The sequence below is a fragment of the Labrus mixtus genome, chromosome 24, assembly GCF_963584025.1.
Source record: "Labrus mixtus chromosome 24, fLabMix1.1, whole genome shotgun sequence".
Classification (NCBI taxonomy): domain Eukaryota; kingdom Metazoa; phylum Chordata; class Actinopteri; order Labriformes; family Labridae; genus Labrus; species Labrus mixtus.
In genome coordinates, this window is record NC_083635.1 from 1,706,629 (window position 1) to 1,733,304 (window position 26,676).

Sequence of the window (26,676 nt, forward strand, 5' to 3'; positions counted from 1 at the left end):
AAAATAAAAAACAGGACATGCATTGTTGCTTAGTCCTTCTCTGGAGTCCAGGTGTAATGATTGAGAAAACACCTCGGATCAGAGGATTAAAAAACTCCTCCTGTTCATAACTCCATGACAAAGGCTGGCATAGAAAAAGCCTTGACCTCCAGAATTTCATTTCATGTAATTTTCTTGCGTTAACAGACAGCACGATTTCACTCGTCAGATAATGAGATTTACTGAAGGGATTAAAGGGATGACAACCCGGGGATTCTTGAAACCCAGAGTTAAACAATGAAGTGATAGCGCCATGCGCAGGAGTGTCAGGTGAATATTACATCTCTGAGTTTTAATGGCACAGGGGTGAATGATGTGCTGCTGCTCAGCTGCAGTACGCGGCGGTGTGGCGCTCTTATCCCAGCTACGATTGGCTGAAAGCCCAGTTTCTGCTATCACACCAGCTCCTTTCCCCTTTCTCCTCCTCCTCCTCCCCCTCCTCCTCCTCCCGGGACACGGCATCGCTGCCTACCGCTCAGACTGAAATAAGCATTTTGTCCTGCCCACTGTTGCCATAGAAACCAACTCCGGTTTGTTGCTCAATGAGAGCCTGGTCCTTGAGGCTGCAACGTGTTGAAAGATAGATGCATGAGTTAATATTCACAAATATTCACACATACACACAAGCAAACACACACACACACACACACTTAATAAATGGATGTGCGTCTCTTGCTTGATTTGAAGTAAAATAGTTGCACAATATCCGGTTCAAAAAGAAATAACAAACATTTACTTAAGATGTTGGCAGACTTCAAAAAATGTAAAAGGAAAACAGGTTATATACATTATTTTAAATCAGAAGAAGTCAGGACTGAATCACATTACTCTGTATTATCCTCACTATGATGGGATATTAAGTTGGCTAGTTTTGTTTTAGAGCTTGATTTTTTACTTTGGATTCTGGTCTGTTTTTCTAAATGATGCCTCTTAAGGTTGTCTTTGGTTTAGTTATACAAGTCACCATTACTAAATCAAATCTTAATATTTATGTTCTGTTCAGGCACATTAATAGCCCTTCAGTTGTTTAGTACTACCAACTCTTAAAGTAGGACACAAGAACCAGCGGATGCTTCTTACACATTATTCTGTCTTAAAATCCTTGTTTCCCTGCAGGATATTTGGTGGGTTACTCCTGGACATCAAGCGCAAAGCTCCTCACTACCTTTCCGACTACACAGATGCCATCAGTCTGCAGTGTCTGGCCTCCTTCCTTTTCCTCTACTGCGCCTGCATGTCACCTGTCATCACCTTCGGAGGACTCCTGGGCGAGGCCACAGAGGGACGCGTGGTAAGAAGTTACATCTTAATTAGTCCCTCTAGAATATCTTTCTTTCCTTTAATTTACTTCAGTGGTACAAAAGCAACTTATGCCTGTCTGAATGAATGACACATGTGAGTTTCCTGTGTTTCCAGAGTGCAATTGAGTCCCTATTTGGGGCCTCCATGACTGGAATAGCGTACTCTATTTTCGCTGGTCAGCCCCTCACCATCCTGGGCAGCACAGGGCCTGTTCTCGTCTTTGAGAAAATTCTCTTCAAGTTCTGCAAGTAGGTTTTTTTCTCGTTATCTCTGCAGTACAAACTGTGTTTTTGTTTCATGAATATTTCAGTGTCGATGGTGGATTTCTGTACTTTCTGCTTGACTGGGGATGCCCTATCTAATTGCCCGGCCCTTCACTCATGTGTATGTGTGTGTGTGACCCGTCTCTCTCAGGGAATACGGTCTCTCCTACCTCTCCCTGAGGGCCTGCATTGGCCTGTGGACAGCCTTCTTCTGTCTGCTGCTGGTGGCCACGGATGCCAGCTCGCTTGTTTGTTACATCACACGCTTCACTGAGGAAGCTTTCGCTGCGCTGATCTGCATCATCTTCATTTATGAGGCTCTGGAGAAGCTGCTCCACCTGGGTGTGCACTACCCCATCAATAAAAACAACAACCTTCAGAAACTCACAATGTACTCGTAAGTGCTCTTTTTAAATCCCTTTTTAATTAAATATGACCGTAATTATACTTTTGGACTGTTGTATAAAACAACCTTTTCAAGTTGTTCCTTAGCTGGGAAACAGTAAAAGTAAAGAGAAGTGGAAAATGCACCAACATTTGCACTACTTTTCAGAGGAATAACTTGAATAAAAATGAACTCACAGAAACAAAACATATGTTTTCACATTCAGTGTGACTTAAAGCTCCCTTTTCTTTTGTCTTCATCTTTATTGAGAGTACATGAATCAATCTAAAAATCAAAGAAATATTGCTCCTTGTACTCCAGAACTTGACCTAAAAACGGATTGTTTTAAGATTTATTGAAATGAAAGTAGAATTATATTCTTCAGTTTATGCTTGAGCACACTGCAAACACGAAAAGTCAATTCAGCACATTTTTTAAGTAGCCACTTTGGCTAACATACATAAATGCAGGTTACAAAAAGGGGATTCAGGTACCAAATGGTCTTTTAGAATAGAAAGACTGTCACAAATAAACACATGTTTATGCTTGTCGTTTGCAAGAGGACTGTAAAAAGATCTAAATAAGATACAATTAAAATCATCAACTCAAACTTTCTAGGCACACTGTACTGATGTTGTCATTGTTGTTGTAGCCCCTGTTGCATTCACAGTCCCTCACAACTTAGCACATTTGTACAAACGTGCTCGGGGGTTTTGCTGCGTCATCAAACGACAGATGGTGCGGTGGTACAGTAGACAAACTGTCCAGTTTTTTTTTTCTTCAGTAATGGGTTTTGCTTTATGGTGAATAATCCCATGTTGAGTGTGTGTAAGGAGCATCAAGCATTATCCCTCAACATAAGCTGACTAGTGTGTGTGTGTGTGTGGAGCCAAGCGCTCCTTCTGTGTGTTTCTATTCTGGTGGAGTGGACAGCAGGGGATGCTGACATTTAGTTTTGTTTTGAATGCCAGCAGAATCTGTCTTTTCTACTGATGTCTGAACAGAAGAGTTCAGCCATGTCGAGTGGAAAATGCATTACAAATAATATATTATTTTTGTTTCATTTTTTAAAGATTTATTTGTGGATTGGACAGTGGATAGAGTAGGAAGTGGAGGAGCGAGAGTGGGGACTGACATGCATAAGCAGGAGCTGCAGGTCAGAATTGAACCCGGCTGCCTGCTTGGAGGACTATAGCCTCCATACAACAACATCTTGGCCATTGGTGTCCAATTTAGTGATCTGTCCATCATATCATGATAAAGTTGTCAGAAAAATTAAAAAAATAATTGCAAAAAGGCATATTAACAATTAAAACTTGCTTATTTTGTGTCCCACTAACTGTCTGAGATCCTTAATGTGATCCATTTCATATCCATGAACACTAAGAAACCAGCAAAATATTCTAATTTTAGAACCTCAAACTGTGAATCTTCTGAATTTGATCTTAAAACATGTCCCCAAGTAATGTCCAATGAAAGTGAGAGGTTAAGAAGATGACTTACCCAACAGATAAGCAGAATGCTGCGTGTCAGAAATGAGCGATTGCACCTAATGAGCCGTCCAAAAATAGACAAAAACTGACAGCTGGTTCTGAGTGTTTAATTAAATATGTTTATGAATTTGGTCCTGTGGTTCGTATTCATTAAGCCTTTCAGGATGTCGTATTTTGGACAGACAGTTGCTTTCTCCATGAAATGCAGTTGTTGATGTCATTGCCTCGTTGAAGTTTAGAAATATTACATGTATGCACTATCAAGTTATTCTTGGACTACAAAAGAGAATTGCTGCTATTTTATGACTGAATAGTTTCTTAAAGTGACTCTGAGATGTTGGTGTTGACTGAAGCTCTACCCTGGGATCAATCAGGCCTATATAAGGTCAATGTGCACCTTTTGTAGAAGCATGATATGTATCCTCCTTCTGTCCTTTACAGTGAGAGAACATCTGAGTGATGAAAAATGATACCTGCTTAGGCTTCAGTTGTTATCACGCACACTCAAAACAACAAGTTAAAAACAGGATGGATGTTGACCTTTCCTTTCCTAGGCTTCTTACAGCACAGGTTGTTCTAGCTTCTTTTGGTGGAGGTTGTTGGGTATGACATTTGTTTAAATGCTTTAGCTTTTTCCTCTGTCTGTGTCATTTAAGCATATGCTTCCATCTATTGGTTGTTTTATGGCATAGCAAAAGTCCTGCTGTCTGTTTCTTTTCACAACAGTAAAAGACTTCTGGGTTTTTAGTGTTCTTCCAGTACCTGTGTGGATTTTTTTGGTTGAATGCAATACTGTAAAACAGTAAATATTAGATTTATCTGTGACTCTATATTGCCTGTCATGGTTTGAATGGCTGTTAGCATCATCAATAGCATCATGTTTCTGTCTATTCATCCATACAGTAGTATAGGTTGTGTAATATATATGTATATGTACTTTAGTGCCCATATTTGGATACATATATTCCTCAGTGGGCGTCCTCTTTCTTTTTATTCTTAGAAAGTTAAATATTTAAGTGCTCCGAAATGTTAAAAGTAACATTTTTTGGTTTCATCATCTTCTTTTTTAGGGATTATTTGATTTCACTTCTCCTTTGGTGTATCCATCTAGTTTCATTGTTATTATTTAACAAAATGATCATACTCTAATATCCTCCTTAGGTGTGCATGTGTGGAGCCCAGTAACCCCAGCAATGAGACATTAAGGTACTGGGAGGAGAGAAACATCACAGCCTCTCAGGTCAACTGGACGATGCTGGAGGTCAAGGTAAGGATCCCTTGACATTTAGAGTAAATAACAGTAAATAAAAATCTGTAAATAAGTAGAACAGAGAGAGAGTTACCCCTTAGATAGATTATAACCCAAGAAAGGTCTGTATGTGTAAACAGTTAAAGAAATCGGAGTCAAATGTTGATTCTGATTTCCTGCCATCACAATGCTCTCAGTTGCTTATCTAGCGCACAAACAAAACACCTTAGATTATTGGGGATATTTCCAACAACCTCTGGCACTGTGTTGTGTCTCACTTAGCTCACTTTGCTTTATCGAGAGGCGTCATAAGTCTAGGCAGGGATTAAGAATGTGTGGGCTGGATTTCACAGGATTTAGTCGTGCAGAATGAGCCTGGAGATGCAGTGAGAAGAGTTGATTCTCTCACTGTCAGACAAAAATAAGCTCTGCCTGTATTTGGCACGTTGTGTCACTCCTCCATGTGCTTTATTTGTAGACTCATGGCAGCAATAGGTATGTGAGGCAGGATCACGGGAGGCCTTTGGGATTGTATGCAAATTGATGAATTGTGTACTACATGCATCATTTAAAGCTTAAAATACTTTAAAATGATGGTTGGTGTTCAGTTTTTTCTAATTAATCACCGGCATCTATCTTTGCCTATTACCCCATCATCATCATCATCACCGTGTCCTCTGGTGCCAGTAGGAGTGCGAGATGTTTCATGGTGAGTTTGAAGGCAGCGCCTGTGGCCCCCATGGCCCCTACATCCCTGACGTTCTTTTCTGGTGTGTGGTCCTCTTCTTCTCCACCGTCTTCATGTCGGCCTTCCTCAAGGAGTTCAAGACAAGCCGCTACTTTCCAACCAAGGTACAAATTAAACTGTTGTCCGGCCCAAATTCATCACAAAACTCGCTGCAGTTCTTCTTTTTGAAGTATGCACATTTTCAAGGTCCTGTCCTCAAGTGTGTGGTATCCAAAATTAAATCTGCTTCATTAATTTTACACTCCTCCATTTACTTCTCCTTTTACCAAGGGACTGAAATTATACTGAAAGTGGTTTTCATGTCATTGCCTCTCGCTAGTCGTGTAAGACTACACTGCCATCTACTGGTGATTTTAAGACACAGCAGGCATCCTGCAGTCTTTGTCACTGTTCTATTTGTACTATTTCTAAGACGAATCATTGACATGACACTCATGAGCATAATGTGTGGGGTGAGGCTGGCACACTTCTCTACAGAGTAACAGCGCCACCTTGAGGTGATCAACGCTACACTGTCGTCTTGATGTGGTTCAAAAAATATCTGCATGTTTAACTGAAAGATTTTAGTAATTTTAATTTAACAAAGTAACATGTTTATTGGACAGAGATCTCTGTCTGGAATCATCAAATAAATATCTCAGAACATAAATATATCAACAACAGGACTCGTCCAGTCAGAGCGCAGCTATATCTGATACTCCTATTTAGGGTTAAAACATGCCTTTAAGGAAAGGACACAAATAGGAGAAATTAAACATATTACATTGAATCTAATGCATAAAAAGTTAAATGTAATGTCACATTAATAACTAACCAAGAAAACTTATGGAAGAGACACTTTAACTAATTCACATAAAAATCTGTAGTATAAAATTCGGTGTCCTCGTTTGTTTGATTTAGCCTGCGGTTTGTTTTTGTTTGAGCTTCTTTAAAAGTGGCCATTAAGTGAGTGCATGTCTTTGTCTCCTGCAGGTGCGGGCCATCATCAGTGACTTCGCCGTCTTCATCACCATCCTCACTATGGTCTTTGTGGATTATGCTCTCGGTATCCCCTCTCCTAAATTACAGGTCCCGAGCAAGTTCAAAGTAAGTGCACATGAAAGCCTCCATCATAAAGCCACTCATCGATTTTATCACCATTAAACCTGATTGTGCTGTGCTATATATATTATAATTGACTACATTTCTTGAAGTATCAACCCGCCAGAAGCTGTTGATGGAAACAAGCCTGTTTGGATAAGTCTGGCACATTTAATGAATGCACTTAGGTGCTCAAATCAGTGAATGTGTATTGATCCTTTAATAAACTTAATGAAAACGGAATAATCTGGAAAATCAGATAATAAAAGTTTAGCCGACGTGACAGAAGAGTTTTATGTTTTATACTCATCTTACATATACCCGTAGATAGATGGTGATATTAGAAAATGCACGGCTATTCAGCACCTATCAGTTGACAGTAATCAGGTTTAAAAAAGGAAAGGAGATAAAGGCTCTATTTGAGGCGTCTAAAACGAACACTACAGGGATCAACAGGAAAGTTTAGAATAGGAATGTGTGTTGATACTTCCCAGATAGGAATTTTCAGCAAACATTTCTAGGCTGGTGCATTTTTAAATCCTATTTTACACTAAATTAATTAGCTAATCTGATCAGTAAGCTATCAAAGTTTTAGAAGTAGTTGATAGAAAATCCAAAACATTATCTGTCTCAGCTATGTTTTCCCAAACACTCTTTTTCTTAATTCTACGTTTTTTTCTCTCCTCGCTCAGCCAACACGGGACGATCGTGGCTGGCTTATAAACCCGGTTGGACCGAACCCGTGGTGGACCACAATCATCACTTGCATCCCTGCTCTGCTCTGCACAATCCTCATCTTCATGGACCAGCAGATCACAGCCGTCATTATCAACAGGAAGGAGCACAAACTGAAGGTCATTATGACCTCTAAAATTACATAAAAAAGCAGTTGTTGTTGTTAAGACAATAAAAGACCAGTTTAATTCATTTACTAATGATGTTGTCTTGCTCCTGCAGAAAGGCTGTGGCTACCACCTGGACCTGTTTGTGGTGGGGGTGATGCTGGGCGTGTGCTCTGTGATGGGTCTGCCGTGGTTTGTGGCGGCCACCGTGCTTTCCATCTCCCATGTGAACAGCCTGAAGCTGGAGTCGGAGTGCTCGGCTCCCGGTGAGCAGCCAAAGTTCCTGGGCATTCGAGAGCAGCGCTTCACTGGCCTCATGATCTTCACTCTGATGGGCTGCTCTGTCTTCATGACCTCTATGCTAAAGGTCAGCATACACAAACATTCACACAGTGTCGTCTTGTAGTTATATATCTTATTCCTGGTAACATAACGACAGAAAATGACAAAGTAAGAAAGTTCTGGTCCTGAACCCGATTTTTGATCCGTCTGTCTCCAGTTTATCCCCATGCCTGTGCTGTATGGGGTCTTTCTTTACATGGGGGCTTCATCTCTCAGAGGCATTCAGGTGAGCTCAAATCACACCTGCTAGTGTTTAAAAAGAAGAACTTATAGTAGAGAAACAAAGCTTTAATGTTGGTCTTTTTGCAGTTCTTTGACCGTCTCAGGCTGTACTGCATGCCGGCCAAACATCAGCCAGACTTCATCTACCTTCGTCACGTCCCGCTGAGGAAGGTGCATCTCTTCACCATCGTCCAGCTCAGCTGCTTGATCCTCCTCTGGGTCATCAAGACCTCTAAAGCCGCCATCGTCTTCCCCATGATGGTAACCAGACTGTATGTGTGTATGCATGTATGTGTGTGTGTATGTGTGTGTTTTAGTACGTGTGATTGGTTGATGTCTGTTTTTTTCTGTCTCAGGTCTTGGCTTTGGTGTTCATTCGGAAGCTGCTAGACTTCATGTTCACTAAGAGGGAGCTGAGCTGGCTAGACGACCTGATGCCCGAGTGGAAGAAGAAGAAACTGGAGGATGCAGAGCAAGAGGTGCATTAATGGACTCTAGTTAATACAACCAAAAAAAAAACTTTGAATACTTTAAATTTGAACTTCTGCAGCACAAAGCTTGTATCCATCCAAGGCTTTTCTCTTTTGACCCTTTCTGCAGGATGAGCACAGTATTATCGCAGAAGAAGAAGGCATAGTACAAGTACCGCTAGAGGTCAACTTAAAGTAAGTCCAAAAATGTTTCTTTTGAACAAAACAATTCAGATCAGAGAATGCTTTCTTCATGATTTATTTATTTAAGGACAAAATATCTTAAAACTTAATTTTTCTCAATTGTTTTCAAAGACTGAACAGCTAACAAAGCAGTATTTGATTCTACATATAAACATGTATTTAAAAAGATTAGTCCCTGATGTTAGATGTCTGTCGGTAGTAAAACTTTGATGAAATGTTTCATTTGATAAAAACATGTTCATGCTTTTTATTTTACTTCTGTGTGTGTTTTTTATTTTTAAAGGGGCGACCCAGCCACCGTGAACATCACTGATGAGATGTCCAAAGGATCCTTCGGGAATGTGTGGAAGAGTGTCAACCCTACGGAGAGCACAAAGAAGGAACCAAGCGCTAAAAGGTTAGCCAACTCATTCACTTTATTATCATATATCAAGATCTCAATTCATCAATGTCAAGGGGGAAATTGTCTCTTTTGGTGTTAACGTGAGCAGTGGCAGGTGTTTGTTATGAAGAAGTTATGGAACATTTACTTTGTGTTTTCCCAGGAAACTGAGGAGCTAGTATGTTTTTACAAAAGGGGTTTAATCTAAGAGCAGCCCTGCCCCTGCAGATTTCCCACAGAGTAGACTAACATAGTGTCTCCTGCCTGCCTCTCTCATTCCATCCCACTCCTAAAGCTCCCCTACCTAACCTCTCAGAAGCTGAAATCCCAAAGGTGAGTTATTCCCAGTCCCTGTAAGCATGAAGAGTCTTGTAATGTGTTTACTGCTGCTGTCTGTTGAATGCTGCATGAGGAAAACGGTGTTGGTCTATGCTACAAATTGACGTAGTAGATCGAGAGATAAATCAGTCAAACATGGAAACTGGTGAAGTGAAAAAACAGCATGGCTGGGGTGTGCATGTTAGTTCAAAGACCTATTTTATGTTGTAATGTAAATGTCGTAAAAGTTGTTCTGTAAATATATATATAGCACTATATCTCAATCACAAGTTGCCTTGTCGCATATTTCAATGTCACAAGATATTGAAGTGTCAGGCGTTTAATGCTATGTAGCTTTTTTAGACATATTTGCATGCTGGCACTGCATCTTGAATCTTTTAAACTTCAGTCATTTAACAATATGCAACAATACTTTGCTTTTTCTGTCGTCATAAATTTTCTTGGTTTAAATTTTGTTTTGTGTGTGCAGTTCGAGTGGCGGCGAAAAGCGACACAAGCGCCGGAGGCATGACAAGAGCTTGGACAGGGAGACAAGTTTGTGATGACACGTACTGGCGGTGCCACTGTGCTGTCAATCAGTTGTTCAAACAAAAAAAACAAACAAAAAAAACACGATACCGTGCCACACTCAGCCACCTTTGTACTGTGCTACACTGTGTTTTTTGTCATGTAAGTCTGTGTGCAAGTTGTGTAAAACAAAGACAAATTTGTTAGAAACAGTATTAACATAAGAACCAAGACACTCTTGTGTTCTTTTTCTATGTTTATGAAAGTTTGGTGATACCAGCATTTAGGGGAGGCAAGAATTGTATGACACTTCCAGTAACTGCTGTGTCAACGGGCCAATTGCATAGAAATCTGAAAATTTTTTGAATCTACTTTATTTGTATTTTGTATGTTTTTATATTTTTTCAACAACAACTATTGCCAGTTGTCCTTTTAAAAACCTGCCACAGTAAACCACAAATGTGTGGGGTTTGTTTTAATGCCAATATTGACCTGATGCACATCACAATAGAAACCTAAGTAGTAGATAATTGCCAATTCTGATCTATTTCACTGGTATCTTTAAAAGTTGGCTCTTTAGCGAATCTAGTAATTTTTAGAAAGTATTAAATATACGTTTTATATATTCAGTATATCTAAATGTTTTTTGTGACAGTGACAACTCATATCATTCCAGAGTCCTTTCTTCTGCTGTTTTACCGATAAATGTCTCTCCTTCAGTTATGTATTTTCCAAATGAGTTGAAGGAATAGTTTGAAATTCTGGAGGAAAAAAAACACATTTGATATTGTTAAGTAAAATGAGAAGATTGATACCACTTTCATGTCTGTACACTAAATGTGAAGTTGAACAGTTGAAGTGGAAGCTTAGCTTTGTGGAAATGTTACAGAATCAACCAAAAGATAATTAGACTAATTACAGCTTGCTGTTCTGTACACACACAAAACATTTTTTTGTTTTCATATTTTTTGTCTAGCTAGCGTTCAAATTTAGCATAGAGGCATGAAACAGATATCGGTCTTCTTGCTTTCCTTTCAAGAACATGGATCAGCAAATTTCCTAAAACTTGATATTTGTTGGCAGCTTATTTGAAAAATACATTTTAAGCTTGCATGGCAGCATAGTTCAAAAACTTTCAGTAGTGGCTTTTTACGAAATCATCCAATTTGCAAATTGCTGAACATTAGGACAACTGTACAGACACCTCTGTTTTCCACCTTCATACTCTTCGTCATCTTGTCAGTAAGTGTCATCCATGGACAAATGATCTCCTATCCAAATGACCCTAAACGTGTTAGCATCGGAAGCTAATTGTTTTTTAAAAAACACCTGCATGACGGTGAAACAGACTTGGCTGTCTCGCTGCAGGACCATGGATTCTTCTAAAGATGCAATAATACCCTTTTTCTGGGAAGGGCAACATGTAATAAACGGTAAAGAGTCTTAATGATGTATAATAAATAGTATATTTTATTCATCTAAAATGTTACTAATATATTACTAACATGAAGTCAGTGTTGAAGGCAGGTTTTTTGTTGTAGATGTTATTTTCCCATTGTCTTATTGATGGTTCTTAGTTTTAGAGAAACTAATAAAGAGTCAAAATTATATCAATATCACATATTTTGACCACTTCTGTGTGGAATTCTGCCTTAAACTTGGTAGTTATAGCTGTACACTTTCTGTTGAATAATTTAAGTCACCTGTATAGAAATCCAACATGTCTGATCTGTTGTTCTATTGTGATTTGTTTCATGAGAATGAGAGCGTGAGAGAGTGAATGAGAGCATAAATAAAAATGTTAAACTCTGCTGCAGTGGTGTGGTGCTTTATTGATCAACTCTCATACTTACTCTTGTCCACAGAGAGGTCGAAGGTCAGGTAGGTAGCAGCAAACTGAAGGACATTTGAACTGTTTTCTGACATCGGAAAATGCTACTATATTTCGTCAATATCATACCCTCCTCTGTTCCCCAGAGCTTTCCTATAGGTGATGGTTACTGACCTCCTTGCCTCCACCTCTGACCTCAGGAGCTCCACATCTTTGTCCTCATGGGAGCCCCTGCACTCTCGGGCTGAAGCTCCTCATAGCGTCCACATCCTCAAGATACAGAAGGTGCCCGTATCTTTGACCCATGAGCCTGCTGTTGCTGCTCCCAGAGAGACCAGCATGCCTGTTTAAAATGACTGCATGATTCAGAAACAGTAGGAGGAATTTCTAAAGATGTACTTTCTGCGAGCATTTTTTGAAATGTGTTGTTGCTTTCCCTGTTTCTGAGTCTGAGATTGGATTCCATGATATGAAGAAAAGTAAGTTAAATATCCCGAAGTAATGTGCTAAGTACAATTTTGAGGCACTTGTTGGTAACTTGAGCCACACTTTGTCTAATTTATTTTGACCAAACACCATCCTGCTGACCCAAATACTCCCTAGAGCACCGAATCTGGATTCATCCAGAGATGAAAACAGTCCCAACTTCATCTGTCTGGACAAGCGGCATTCCATGAGAGCTGATAAAGTGAACAACAGCAACCCGACTCTGTGTATCACCCCATATGTTCTGAATACCTTCTATTGATGTGATATCTCTCTAGTTTGATCAAGCTGCTACAGCTAAACAAGCAGCAAGAGAACATGAAAGAATGTGGGTTTCTTGGCAACAGTCAGTTTCTAGTGAAGTTGCGTTAGTAGAGCCAAATGAAGTATTAACAAAAATAATGTGTTGTTTACTTTTTACTCTATGCTATCTGTAGAACTCTAGTACAAAGAGACGTAGCAATTGAGGTGCTGCTAATATACTGAAAAGCAGCACAGCTCTGATAGTGCCTGTGGCCTTGTGTCTGCGAGCAAATCGCAGCAGTGCTAATATTCAATGCCCAAATGTCATTGCCTCAGAATAATACTATAAGCACACAATGGAAAAACTTTATTTTTGCAGAGCAGATAAATAAATTTCACTGAAAACCGACCATACTACATGTGTTTTCTATAGGCCTACCTGAGATTTCACTTTTTGTGTTCTTGTTTTCACCTCAAAAATATAGAAAATAACTTAATTTTGTAGAAAAATATGCCCTCAAATTCATTTCTTCTCTGTGGTGCACCATACAAACAATGGAAGAGTTGTCATTTTTTTTCTAGATTTGCATCACAAACTGAGTAAAAAAGTCTTACAAATTTAAATATTTTGTTGCCTTGTCAACATGTAAAGTAAGAATGGCTTTCTATTCCTCCTGAATATGGCTTCGTGTGCAGCACTCAGAGGGAGTCGATGAGCAGGGTCTCACTGATCCTCTTGTCTTTTCTTACTGCAAAACAAAGAAAGTACAATCATGCAAAGCTACATTTGTCTGCAGTTTATCATATCAGCCATGTGACGTGTTGTTACCTCTCCCCTGAAGGCTTGGAGGTCATGACCCAGAGTAAATATTCCTTGGCCGCCATGGAGTCCAGCACCTTGTTCACATCGCTGGTGAAGCTTCCATCAACGTGCCTCCTGCTGAGCACTTCACCCCGCCCTTCTGTTTCAGATCTAAGTATGTACACATGCACACAATGTAAACACTAACCACTCAGTGTTCGTAATCCCACAAGGTATAGACCTGCAAATTGACCTTCAATATTTACCTTGGATGCAGCACTTTTCAGAAAATCATCGTTTTTTTATTCCTCTGATTGGTGAAGAAATGGTGCTACTGTGATCATTCCATGATTGGTACTTTGTTGCTTGCATTTTTTGAGTCAGAAATAATCATCTAAGTTAATAATCATCAGTCATGTAGAATATCAATCAACACAGCGTAAAAAGTTCAGGTGATTTATTTTGGCACAACCACAAGGAACATCAAGAAAACAAAGCAAAGAAAGCAAAAACAGGGGGCAGGAGAAGCAGTTGATTAGCTCAGTCTCTCTCAGGTCATGGTGGAATCATTTAAAGGCAAGTATGCAGGAAGGCTGGTTGGGGTTTTGGTGCTGTAGAAGGAGGAGGAGGAGGAGAAAATAGGAGGGACAGCCTACACTCTTCGGACTTGTCCAGACTTGAGACTGGCAACAAAGTCTTTGATTGCCTGGTCCTTGAGGTAGGAGCTGACGTCGCTGGTGAAGGTCCCATCTGCGTGTCGCTTTTCTGCAGCACTGAAAACAGATAGACAGAGAAGAGAATTGAAAATGTTTTATTTTATAGAACATAAAAAAGCTTTCTTTTGTGTCTGAAGCAGAAAAAATTAATGGTTTCTTTGGAAATTGAGATTTACTTGAAATCTGATAATCTTCTATTATTACATGCATTATAAAATGCCCTAAAACACCTACAGATTTTTAAAAAAAATCTGATCGTTTCCAGAAGCCAAATGTATTTGTGCAGATTTTACAATATTTCACATAAAGTCAAACATAAAAGTCAACATTTTTGTAGCAGGGTTTTTCCCCCTTTCTTCTCCAATGAACCAGCGTAAGAGTTAGGACCCTTTTGAGGACCCCAACCCTTAGGTTGAGAACCCCCAGACTAGACTACCAAACTGGTTTAAACCGGACGAAATTACGTAATAAAGCGGCTTACAGTCGCTCTAGTGAAAAGGGGACTTTTTACTGTGATTACTTCCAACTTCATACAGAGTACATTTAGCTGAAAATACTGCAGAATTTAAATAGGCTTAAATGCAAGACTTGTACATGTAATTTTATTTTATATTATTGTAATGGTACTTACACATAAGGAGTGTGTCATTGTTCAAGAAACAGTGCAGAACAAGTCAAAGCTTTTTAAAATCTAATTCTTGTAATTTAAATAGATTCCACACTGACCCGCTCCTCTTGTTGCTCATCAGCCATCGAACAAAGTCCTGCGCCTTCCTGTCCTCCAGATATTTGCTGTAGTCGTTTGAGAAAGTTCCCTCTGAGTGCCTCTTCATGTTCGACAGCTCCCTCGGCTCTTCACCTAATGTGTTGTCTGCCTCAAAACTACAGCAGGTAAAAAGAAAACTGTTTGATAATCACATCCAGTTTAAGTTGGAAAATGTTGAATAATTCAAGTCCACATTCACAGCTTCATCATTTCTCAGAGAAAAAATAAATGATGATAAATGTAGTTTATCATCTTCTGTTTTAAAAGTTTAGTGGCCAAAACAATTTCTAGGTCTCATTTAAGTTTTGATATTTAAATAAACTAAAATTTAAAATGTTTCAATTTAAGCTGTCAAGTGACATAATCCCTCTATGATAAAAAAATAAATAAAAATCCTTCCTTTTTCTTCAAAAACGTACACCCCTTATCCCTTTATTGGCTATAAATCTAAACTAGATATCAGTTTGAGAGTTGCACTTTTTAGGAAGATTCGTCCAATCTTTTTGCACATTTTGGCTCAACATCTGTGCAGATAGGCAGCCGAAAAATTGGCTTCTTTTGAACTTTTTCTCTTTCTTTCCAAAAGTGAAAGAAGCAGTTACTGCAGTTACATTATACAAAGAAACAATCAAATTAGTTTAGATTTAATTTCTGTACCTTGAGCTGTCTTCAGCCTCCTGCAGAGGAACCTGCCAGCTGCTCTTGACAAAGCAGAGGACCAGGAGGATACCAGCCATGGAGTGGATGCTTTTCATGATCATGACCTTGGCTGCAGAGCAGTACACACACACAAACATCAAGACAACGTTTGCTCACAGACTCACAGAGTGGATACACCTTTTTATCAATATAATACTCACTTATTCTTCCTTCTTTCCACAGGACGGTGCTTTTAGTTCCTCTGGTTGTTTCTGGTGTCTATCTCTAACTCACCTCACTTACTTTCTGATCTTATATACTGTTACAGGGGGAGGAGGATGGCTCTGCTCAGGTGGGCCAATTTTAACACTTTGTCAGGTCCACCTGTTACTCTCAACCCATTAGACACGGGCCGCGTCACATCGGCCGAATCAACAGGCCGAACATTAGTTGAGAAAGGAAAGGTGCTGTTCATGCGTGATGCCAGCTGGTACTTAGGTGTCAAGATCAAACAACCCCGACTCATCCTGTTAAACAGAAAGTAGGGAAGATGCTTTAATGTGCTACTGTGTCATCATGATGGGAAGTGATTGGCCTGAATGTACTGTCATATCTGGAGGTGAGTCAGTGTTTGAGGATTCTTTCCGATCACTTTTAAAAGGTGGGAAATATTGACTGGGGATTTTTTTTTGCATCAGTTAATTATTTCCATTACGAAAAAATATATATTCTTTAAAAAAAACCTCTCTGTACCACTGTATGACTCACACATACAATGCAACATATGAATTTCTTTGCAAAAAACAAAAATATATCCGCCTATGTTCGTGTCGTTTAGTCCAAAGATTCTCATAAAGGTATGCTGAATCCTGTGAAAGCTTCTATCTTTTTATTACCATCTTTAACCTTTAATGATTTAGATTTAATCATCTGAATTTGATACTGATTTTAGGTTTTTAAACTAACCTGGCCAATACTTCAGTTAAGTCTATACAAATATCTATCTGAAAAACAAGTGACATTTGGACTGTTGTACTTTATTTTTGTTTGCAAACTAGAAAATGTGCTAACGTGCAAAACTTAGTGTTGAATCATTTCACTCTGAAGGAACGATGAGAAGTGTAAGTTATGTTTGTTAACTAAAGATTGGTCAACATGATTTTCTCGACACAAAGTTATCACTTTTAATTTTTTATTTTATTTTACAAAACAATCATTTCATTAAACAGTCAACAGTCTCATACAGTTAGTAAAACAAATACAATTACTTTGTTATGTTTCTGTGAATAATTTATGACAAAACAGTAAAAACTCTTCATGGCTAAGCAGGAGTAGCATCGTTATCATTTTATTCTTTCACATGTTATACACTGATTATCTTCACCAGGTCAAGTAATGGCCGCTTAACAAGTTGATTTTATGAAACAAACATATGTTATAAAATAAATCATGTTCATCGGCTAAATGTGTCACAAGTAGAACCTAAGTTATAATTTACTGATGTGTGTTTAACTGAAGATATGTATGATGATGTCATCAAAGCCCTAATAATCAAGTCTGCATTTACAATTTCATTATCCCCCCCCCCCCCCCCAAGTCATTTCTCTTTATTTACATGGAGATAGATCTTGGTGGACTTTATTCAAAGCACCTCAGGAGGAAGTGAGACATGTGGGTGTAGACGTGCTGGTAGGCAGAGCCTCCGAGGCCGTGATCCTTGTCTGTGTACCACTGTAAGAAAAAGGTCAAAACAAATTATTACTAATTCAAAGCCACATTATTCAACATGTCTTTTTTTTTAAAAAAACCTAATCAGATTTTTCTTGTTCTCCAAATCCTAAAAAAATGTCCACTTTGTGTTTTCCAGATTACTCACCATCGCCTCAAAGTCAACCTGCTCGTCCACTAAGGCCTCAGAGATCTCAGCTGCCTGCTGGAAATGTACGTTGTCTACAAAACACATCAACAGAAAGTAAAATCAATTATCAGCAACAAATGCACTCAGGGGGATAGAATAAAGGTCACTAAGACGGCAAAATCATTAAAAAAAAAAAAAACTCACTGGACAAGTACATCTGTTAAATCTAAATGAATGGTTAAACATTGTGGGGAATACACATATTTGCTTTGTTAGACACCACTGTCATAAATAGATGGCTTGGCTAGTGGATGAATGGAAACAGAGGGAGGACAGCTTGCCTCTGTCTGAAAGTAGCTCAATCTGCCTAGTAGCACTGTTAAAGCGCAGGTCAATCATTATTTCGGATCAGACAGGACAATAATATTATGTTGACCCACAAATCCTCTTCTCTGACTCATTTTAATGAAACATCTTAGTGCCCAGATTTAAAGATGTTGGGAATAGTTATTTAATATATCAGGATGTTTTGCACAAAAAATGGAGGTTTGGTGACCCAAATTGGGAATTGCAGTGACACACATTTTAAAGGGAAAAAAGTGGAAATGTACAAAATCAAAAATAAACATGAACATTATTTATAAAGCCATGCATGACTCACCGTCAGCTGTTCCATGCACCAGAAGATATTGCACTGAGTGGAAGTGTTTGGCCCTTTCTGTTACTGTAGAGTTCTGCACACAAACATATATGTGTTATACGGGTAATTGCATAATGATTAATAATGACCATCAGGTGCAAGACATGAGAGCTTATGTCACTTACATCGTAGTAATAAGAATTCTGTGAAGGCTCCAGCATGTAACGCTCTGTGTAGATCGAATCTGGAATAGACATGTATGTGTTAACATGAGTTTATTAGGTCTGGGGTGATTGTGAACATTGAAAATCGTGTTTTAAAATACCGTAGTATTTCCATTTGGAGACTGGCGCGACTGCCATTCCACATTTGAAAACTCCACTTCCAGCTCCCAAGGCCATTGATGTCACATATCCGCCATAAGACTGTGAAAACATGTCATTACTGTAGCTCATCCTAACCCTAAACCTTAAGTAAAGACCAGGGCTGTGACTGTGAGGTGAAACATTAACTTGTTTTCAAGGCCATTGAAACTGTAAATTACCTCACGCAAACTGGATATGGCTTGAAGAACATAAAAGATATAACTTTTGATTACATGATGACACTTTGTTAACTTACCCAGCCCCAAATAGCAACTCTGTCTTTGTCAATGAAGCCCATTTTGATGAATTCCCTGAAATACAAAGAAAGGGAATTCTGTTATTTAAAAGGATGTAAACAGGTAAAAGGCCAAGTGATGATCGCCCATCATTTGGTGACACTTTCCTGTCTGTGATGTTTCAGCCCCAGAAACAAGTTAAATCCAGTTTCATCGAGCTTGAATCAGAGGATGAGGCTGTTTGTTTTGACCGTCAGATGCATTGACTTGTCTGAACTGCTCCTTTCCTTACCTGGCTGCTGTTATCTGATCTTCCACCTCATAGGTTCCCAGACGTTTGTAGATAGCGTGCATTAACTCGTCGCCTTGGTAGCCGCTTCCTCTTCCGTCAAAGCTGGCGACGATGATTTTCTCAGTACTGGCCAGGTAGGTGGACCAGCCCACCCTGTAGGCGAAGTCTGTTTTCTGACTGCAGGGACCAGCATATCTGGAAGATTTCACAGAATGTGTCAACCTGTGCTCGAACACTTTAATTTATATTATATACATTTTATGCATCCTCTTACACATCTATGAGTAATGGGTACTTCTTGGATTCATCAAATCCTGGAGGCAAATACATCTGGTACCAGAGAGCTGTCAAAAATATAACAGAAAGATATCAAGATGAGAACTACAGTGCTTGAGTGTTGGTGCTTTGATACTGTCCATGAGTGGTTAGGAGGAGTAATTCGTAATTGTTACATTCACTTACTTTTCCCACCAAGTTTGATGGAGTCTCGGCGCATTGTGGGCATTTGGATTTCAAGTATTCGGGAAGTAAAATTAGTATTGTCCTCCAAAACCGAAATCTCTATAAAAGAAAAGAAAAGAAAAGAAATACAGAAAGCTCTTTAGAATAATACCCCCCCCCCCCCCCCCCCCCGGCCTCCACCTTCTATTGTTTTAAACAATATTGTCAATTACCTTGGTTTTTTGTGGCATCCCAGAGAGAATGGAAAGGAATCCCAGGACCTTTGCAAAAAAAAGGTACACATACATTATCTTATTTATCACTTCTATGTTTTTTTTTCCACTGTATACAAATTTGATAATATAACAGCCTTTAAAGACAGGTTTCAATGAAAAAAAGAGAGGGAAAGACACAAAAACAAAGTATAACTGACCACTGCAGCTCATACGGTAGAAGGAGGCATCGTGGCTGAAGTATGCTGAGTTATACTGACACTCTCCATCAAGCACCGCACAAGTCAGACATTTGGTCTCTTTTGAGTTTTTCCTGACACAAACAAACACATATTTTGTTAGTCAGAACAAATGCTTTTCTATCAATAGTGATGTCTCAAAATGAGAAGCCGAATGAGTTCAACTTGAAAGTAAAGACCCTCACTTGTAAACATTCCTTCCTCCTGGTCTGCCGCCATCTTCATTACTTGAATAATATCTGTGGAATAATTGTTATGCATGATGAGAGACTTTCAGCTGCAATAAATAAAGTATCCAGCTCATGGGAGAGAACATTTTTCTCTCAAGATCTATCGACAACAATGATATTTCCTGAGAAACAAAATATATGCTGTAACATCCTGCACAGTCATGCAGTGGGGAACATCATTGATGTGTCATTTTCTGCTTAAGAGAAGCTATGCACAAGCAAGGTTTTTATGCATATGAATAAAGCTGTAACAGAACTTACATACTATCTGCCGTTACTTTCAGAATGCTGACGACTTCCCATTGTCCCGTGGTGATTGCTGTAATTTTTCCCTACAGCAATGAGACAAAACGTATGGGTGGTTACAGGAAAATTGAGGATATACTGCAAAAAATAGAGCAGATTTCCCCAAAACTGGGTGATTCACTTAAAGAAACAGTTTTACCTACATTGTTCACATGATGGATGTGCTTGTATCCATTTTTGTCGCTCATCAGGAGGTAGTAGCTGTTCCTGTCTGCAGCAAAAACTGGTTCTGGAGGGGAAAACTAGGAAGAACAAGAGGATTTTTTTTTTGGAATTGGTTGATAGAAATAAATACAAAGATCACCTGACATCCTTTTACAATGTGCTGAACTTACCCGTCCAATCCAACCGCTGGTACTTTTTAGTTCCAGTTGCTGTAAAAGGATATGAAATTGTTTTTACAGCTTCACTTGGTGACATTTCACAACAAGACACTGAATCATCCTAAACAGAAAGATGTTTGCAACACAGAGCTGAACTAAGAAACCCTAAGAAACTTTAATGTATTAACTTCCACATGATGAGGCTACACTTACATATGAAACATTTTTATACACATTTTATATCATTAAAGATAAGCTTTTGCTGAAAGATAAAAATGTTCAAGCAGATTGAATGAACAACATGACAAGTTGATTTTAGAGATAGATAGTGGTATAATGAGCAACGAGATGGGATATGTAAGTTGTTAAATACATCATGTTTTACCTCTAAAGGTACCCAACTGGATACACTGAAGTTGTAGATCTGGAGGATGAGATGGTTTTGGACTCTCTTCAACCACTGGACAGCTATACGTTCATCGGACACCCAATTGACAGTGGCTAAGTAGTGATCACTGAGGGTAAGAAAGACATAGAGTAAGTTAAGCCATGTTCTTGTTTGTTACTGATGAATGTATTCAATAACAGGAGATAATCTTCATACAAAGTTAAGCAGCATTATAGCAGAAATGTAATTACCTTGAACTGAATAAGGCTGGAACAATAACCTCAGAAATATCTGTTGTGTTGTCAGTGTCCACAACAAAGAGTTTTACGATAGGGTTGGGAGTACCTGGCTGCACAAGACAAGAATGTTTTCGATACAAAAGATAAAAGAGATTATGCCAACAAAGAGTGCACAGGTCCCTGGCCAAGGATTACAGCACAGAGCCAAACAAGTCATGGAAGATGTCATACCTTTGGATATGGAATGGAAACAGTGGTGGGGTACTGGTTCTCCCCGTACCAGGTGTACTCTATGGTGTGGACCTCACTGTCATTGGACTCAATATAGGCCACGTACTTCCCTCCAGGTGACCACCAGAGGCCTTGATTGGATGAGAACATCTCCTCTGTAGGGAGGGAAATTTTAAATCTGAGTTAAAATTCCTTCAAAAGGTGGCATGGTTGATCTGACTGACAGATGCCTCTTTTCCACCAAAGTGGAAACAACCGTGCTGTTAAGGTATGAATCAAATAGCAGGTAATCAAAACTACCTTTGTTCGAAAGGCTCTCTGGGTGATTCTGTCATAGCCCCGCCCCTTCGACGATGTGCAGCTCTACTCACCTCATGTAGTTTAGAGTGTGAGAGTTAACTGTTCCTTGTTAACTGCTCTGCCTGAATCACCAGTTGTGTTGAGTGCTTTATTGTGTGCGTCCATGAGAACCTTGTAAGTACTGGAGGTATATGATTTAGTTGATGTTTTATGTTCAGAAGTAGAAGTGATATTAGTGTTAGCAATTAGTTTAGCGATTAGCTTGCTGGCTGTCACATGGCTAATTATTAGTAACTGTTATGCTATATGTTTAGCTAACATGGCTTATGTGTGTACATTTACTTATTCTGTTGTCAATATGATTGGTTATCATAGTGTGTTATGTGACTTATAGCCCAAGTGCATACCTCACCTACAACCTTTGTCACTTATGTCCCGTATGATAGTCTTGTTTATGTGGTCAAAACAAAGTTTTACATGGAGCAAGGAGTCATGATAGACCAGCAAGGAGTTGTTGCTACTCTTAACTGTTTTCTCTGGCTAAGGGCCAGTTCTTTGACTGTCAATACACAACAAAGTGGTTCCAGATTAGGCACTGGCTCCCAACCAGCCCTAGAACCAACTTGGTGGAAAGGGGTGATAGTGATCAAATCTCAGCGCCCACTGTAAGTGGCCAACAAGCTGAAACTCCATCTCTTGTTTGCTAAAGCAAGCCTGACCAAAGGGACACGTTTGTTGAACGACACACCAATCCCAGTGTATGCAGTGTAGATATAGAAAAAACTTTTACTTATACCAGGTGTACATTTTTGCATTCTGATGATTTGATAAAAAAGGCTCTACTTTATTTTCCCTGTGGGGACATCCATACTTATTTTGATACACATCCGTATCAAAATGGCAGCTCTGTATACAGATTACTAGTTACATCCAGGTGTAAATGGGACCATAAAAATGACATTTAATCTGTATCATGTTCAGCTTACCCTCATACACCCAGTCTGGATGCCCGTTAAAAATCAGATTCTCCTTGCCATTGAAAGTGACCTGCTGTGGTGGAGACCCCGGGCTGGTCTTTATATACACATTATTTCTCCAAACATAGGCCTGAGAAAACAATCAAAATGCAAACACATCAGTCAGAAAAGACAAACTTCTCGGATTTGTGAACACTCAAAAACCCATTTTCTGCCCTTTTTTATTTTTAGTTGCTTAAGTGTTTGGAAAAGGTTGTGCTTGATGGCTCCATCCATCACCCACTTCAAAGCCCAACTGTCACTCAAAGCTATAAGTACATACAACCAATAATTTGCCTGTTCAAGCTTACCAGTTTGTTTCCTTCTGGAGCCCAGGCGAAGTACTGGACTTCATCAGGAATATCAGAGGTTGTGAGGAATGTGCTGAAATGAAGGGAAAAAACATCATCAGAAGAGAACTATTTTCAAATTAAGTCCCACGAGTATTTGAAAGGAACATTAAGAACTATTTTCAATAACGATTCTTAATTAATTTCACTGACCATAGGTAGCCAGATATTTGTTGTATGTTTAACATAAATCAGTTAAATGTATTGTTAAGTCACTTACCTTGTTTCTCGGTCATAAAGTGTATATGAAGCAGTAAATGAATGCCTCCACAGCTGATTGGACAAAGACAAAACTGTTATTATGTAATCACTTTAAAAATACTTCATCTTCATATGAATAAAGGCGTATCATACCTTGGTATAGTTGCTCATGAATGCAACATATCTGTGGTCAGCAGAAAGCTGGTAATCATGAGCACGTACTCTGTTCTGAGTAGGAAACAGGAACATTGTTGTGAGCGAACCTAGACTTCATGCTGATAACATGCTTTTTGTTTTTTACACAAAAGACACACGCGTATAGATATATATACACGAGGAAATGACTTACAAACAAGTCTTGCTTCAAGAACTCTGTGACGCCTCCTGTGGCATTTTGGAGATAGACTGTGCCCTGGGACTTAAAGAGAAACTCGCTATCTGTGAAGGAAGATTCAAAAAATGGAAGTTAAACAGTGAACATTGAACACAGACAACAGATTTGATGTTAAAAGTAACACTCATGATTCTACACACATGCCTATGTACCAAATGCTCAATTTAGGATAACATACTACATGCATGAATGCAAGATGTATGGTTAATTCTTACAGCTAACCATTAATATGAAGTTCTTACTAAGAGTTTATGTTGTAATCTGATTGCCTCTGATTCCTAGTTCGATAAAAAAAGAACATCACTAAGGGTTTACAACCAATTGAACTTTGACCACAAAGTGTAGCTTAAAGCATCACAAAACTAATCCTCAGGAGACTGTGAAGACATGCACTTGAAATCACCAACATCCACCTTATAATGGCACTAAGTAAGTCGAGAGCCGATTAAATTATTAGTGTATTATCTCCTGGTAACCATAAATATCACAAGATCTTGTGCCAATCCATCAAGTAGATGTTTTAGATATTTGGAAACATTTCACAGTGGTCGTGCCTCTAAGAAAGTCAGGGGATCATGATGTCTTAAGGACTCATCCTCTAGGGTAAATGAATGTCTGTACCACATTTAAAATTGCCTGTTCAGTCTGTCCCAAAGATGTGAGCTGGTCGACACACAGATCTGGAATATATGATATATCTTTCATGTTCTAAGTCATCACAAGTCTTGCATCACTTTAGTTTTTTGAACTCTTACCAGTAAATATGACTGATTAGACATGAAAGTTAAGTTCATGGACTTCTCACACATGCATGAAGACGCAAACACTTGAATTAGAAACTTGGAGGAGGGGGTAGATTATGAAGCATTCTCAGTGAAACATTTATCTTTTGGAGCCTGTGCACACCCTGTTGTAATCCTTTTTTGATATTAAATATCTGATGACAAATTGTCTCCCACCTGAGATCCATGTCATGCTGAATGATTTTGGTTTCAGTGTGCTGTTGAAGACATCCTCCAGGGTGAAAGATTTCTGATTCGTGTTCTCCTTTCCCTCTGAAACACATGTTACAAGGTCACAGGTTAGAGAGATAAAACTGGTGATAGCACACATGTCTTGATCATAATCATTATAAACGAAGGTAAGTGCTGTAAAGGCTGATAATAACAAGTGCAATAATGCTTAAGTCAGTGTTTTAGGGGGTAATTATGGGAATGGACATGGTGTTTACAGAGTGAGTGCGAAACTATTTAAAGACATGCAGTGTTGTGGCAGAATACGGAATTGTAATTAGCCATCTGTGACGTAACAATAACGAAACTTAGTAAAATAATTTTCCATACCCGGTCATAAATTTGAAAAGTTGTCTTTTAAAAGTGGTCCAAACGGATCGTGCGTAATGACGCGTGCGTAACTTTCTTTCAGATAACGGTGCGTCGAACCACGGATAATGCTCTCATGCCCATATGTGAATCATCAATCAATGGCAGAATCTTACCTTTTAAAAATATTGCTGTGGGTACCGCTATCAAAACCACGACGACTGTTAACCCAAAGACTCCGAGGAGCACCTTGGCGATGGAAACCTGTTCAGAGATGAATGGACATAAAACAGACACCAAGCTACATGAAGAGCAAACCCCAACTTAACATCGATATGTGAGTATTAACAAACAAACACCAACCATTGTCTCTGTGTGTAGCTGAAGCGTAAAATCACCAGTATCCGCCCAAATCACAACTCCATCGATCCCAACGCGCCGAGAACACTAAAGTTAGGCGCGATACTCCGCATGTGCTGTTAAATATTATCTCCAGGGAAGTTTCAAAGGTGGGACAGTAAATGTGCAGCGGGAGTAAAGTTCGTGAGGTTTGCAGCTGTTGCAGTGTTTTGAGGAAGTGTTGCTCCTTCTTGTCAGGCTGTTCCCCAAACTGTCCACTGTTCAACACGTTCACAAGTCAAAGGGAAATCTCTTTCTGAGAATATCTCCAAGACTTTTATACACAATGTTCTTATCAATATGATCACTGTTATTGTACTTTAAATCTTTACACTAGTTAATGCATTAGTCTTGTTAAACAGGGAGTTACATTGTTTTGAATAACACGAAATGGTTACAGCGTGGATGCACTAAGATCGTGTTTCCAAGTATTGAAGCTCTAATTTTAAATTTTTAAATAGAATTTGAAGTAACTTGTGAAATATGAATGGTTTTAATAATTGACACAATACTGTCTACTTTGCCTCTATCAGAGTCAGTGTGAGCATCAACTTAAAACATATTCAGGGAATATTAACACATCATGTTTCAGATACTTATGGTGGATTTTTATGATTTGAATCATTAACCAAATGCAATCAAAAGCAATTCATTATGAAGAAATATGAAAAATAAGTGAAATCTATCAAATATCAGGGTTTCCTCCTTGTGAAGTGGAGCTTGCAGCTAGATGTCAAAACAATTACAAAAAAAAGTTAGGATGTTGAAAATGTCTAAACATTACAATAACAGATCATTTTACATAATTCATACTGTTAATGTTTTAAAGATTATTTGCAGGTGGAGATGTTTGAGATGGACTCCATATCTCATTCAAAGTAATCCGGTAAACGCCCAGCACAGTATCTACTACTTTAGAAACTTTAAGCAAAGCTATAAGTTATGTAAGATGTTAAGTTTTAAGTATGCTCCTTCCTTACATGTGGAAAGTATGATGAAGAATAAAGCATAAATCCCCCCTTCCTCATCATAATAGAGTTTAGCTTCTACAGCTTTTCTTGGTGAAGTACGACCTGTAGCTTGTGATTGCTTATGTAAGCTAATGATGCTGTAACTAGCATTTCTGTACCAATACTGCACTATAATTTAGTCATTACCATTATCTTGTAAACGTCCCTGATAGCCACAGAGGCTGCCAGGCAGCAACACTTTGATGGCCTATAGCCTTTCTTCAAAGCATGACTTAGTAACTTTAGAGAGAACAAACAATAAAAGTTCAACCCTTCACAATAAAACACACATTAAGTCAATTCTTCACTCTCA

At 38.8% G+C, this 26,676-nt stretch overlaps 3 protein-coding genes across 6 annotated transcripts in view; 1 reads left to right on the forward strand and 2 right to left on the reverse strand.

The window, feature by feature from the left end:
- Nucleotides 1-11,678, forward strand: part of LOC132959289 (sodium-driven chloride bicarbonate exchanger-like) — a 40,215-nt gene extending 28,537 nt beyond the window's left edge. For 3 of the 4 annotated variants that reach the window (XM_061032183.1, XM_061032182.1, XM_061032184.1), the window contains 14 exons: nt 1,156-1,330; nt 1,456-1,589; nt 1,756-2,001; nt 4,644-4,749; nt 5,422-5,583; nt 6,452-6,565; nt 7,252-7,413; nt 7,517-7,768; nt 7,901-7,969; nt 8,053-8,226; nt 8,322-8,444; nt 8,566-8,630; nt 8,923-9,036; nt 9,830-11,678. In XM_061032183.1, coding sequence (XP_060888166.1) covers nt 1,156-1,330; nt 1,456-1,589; nt 1,756-2,001; nt 4,644-4,749; nt 5,422-5,583; nt 6,452-6,565; nt 7,252-7,413; nt 7,517-7,768; nt 7,901-7,969; nt 8,053-8,226; nt 8,322-8,444; nt 8,566-8,630; nt 8,923-9,036; nt 9,830-9,902 — 1,969 coding nt within the window. In that variant the 3' untranslated portion in view covers nt 9,903-11,678. Of the gene's footprint in view, nt 1-1,155; nt 1,331-1,455; nt 1,590-1,755; nt 2,002-4,643; nt 4,750-5,421; nt 5,584-6,451; nt 6,566-7,251; nt 7,414-7,516; nt 7,769-7,900; nt 7,970-8,052; nt 8,227-8,321; nt 8,445-8,565; nt 8,631-8,922; nt 9,037-9,316; nt 9,355-9,829 lie in introns of all 4 variants that reach the window. The other variant, XM_061032185.1, reaches the window with a different exon arrangement.
- Nucleotides 11,679-12,779: 1,101 nt separating this feature from the next.
- On the reverse strand, nt 12,780-15,722 carry LOC132959291 (glucagon-1-like). Its single transcript, XM_061032187.1, has 6 exons — nt 15,572-15,722; nt 15,369-15,480; nt 14,672-14,827; nt 13,886-14,002; nt 13,257-13,400; nt 12,780-13,176 (listed from the first exon to the last, which is right to left on the reverse strand). Exons 2-6 carry the CDS (start codon nt 15,470-15,472, stop codon nt 13,152-13,154), a joined length of 546 nt encoding a protein of 181 aa, XP_060888170.1. The 5' UTR covers nt 15,473-15,480; nt 15,572-15,722; the 3' UTR covers nt 12,780-13,151.
- A 1,215-nt stretch (nt 15,723-16,937) lies between these two features.
- LOC132959301 (dipeptidyl peptidase 4-like) lies at nt 16,938-25,525 on the reverse strand. The gene is made up of 26 exons (XM_061032204.1): nt 25,318-25,525; nt 25,131-25,218; nt 24,592-24,687; nt 23,588-23,676; nt 23,392-23,466; nt 23,258-23,310; nt 22,999-23,071; nt 22,658-22,778; nt 21,372-21,526; nt 21,153-21,250; nt 20,899-21,028; nt 20,526-20,564; nt 20,334-20,432; nt 20,146-20,216; nt 19,840-19,893; nt 19,616-19,728; nt 19,416-19,463; nt 19,204-19,302; nt 19,016-19,085; nt 18,742-18,936; nt 18,470-18,524; nt 18,174-18,273; nt 18,034-18,092; nt 17,870-17,942; nt 17,227-17,300; nt 16,938-17,081 (listed from the first exon to the last, which is right to left on the reverse strand). The coding sequence occupies exons 1-26, from the start codon at nt 25,318-25,320 to the stop codon at nt 16,989-16,991; spliced, it is 2,223 nt and encodes a 740-aa protein (XP_060888187.1). The 5' UTR covers nt 25,321-25,525; the 3' UTR covers nt 16,938-16,988.
- Nucleotides 25,526-26,676: the final 1,151 nt, after the last annotated feature.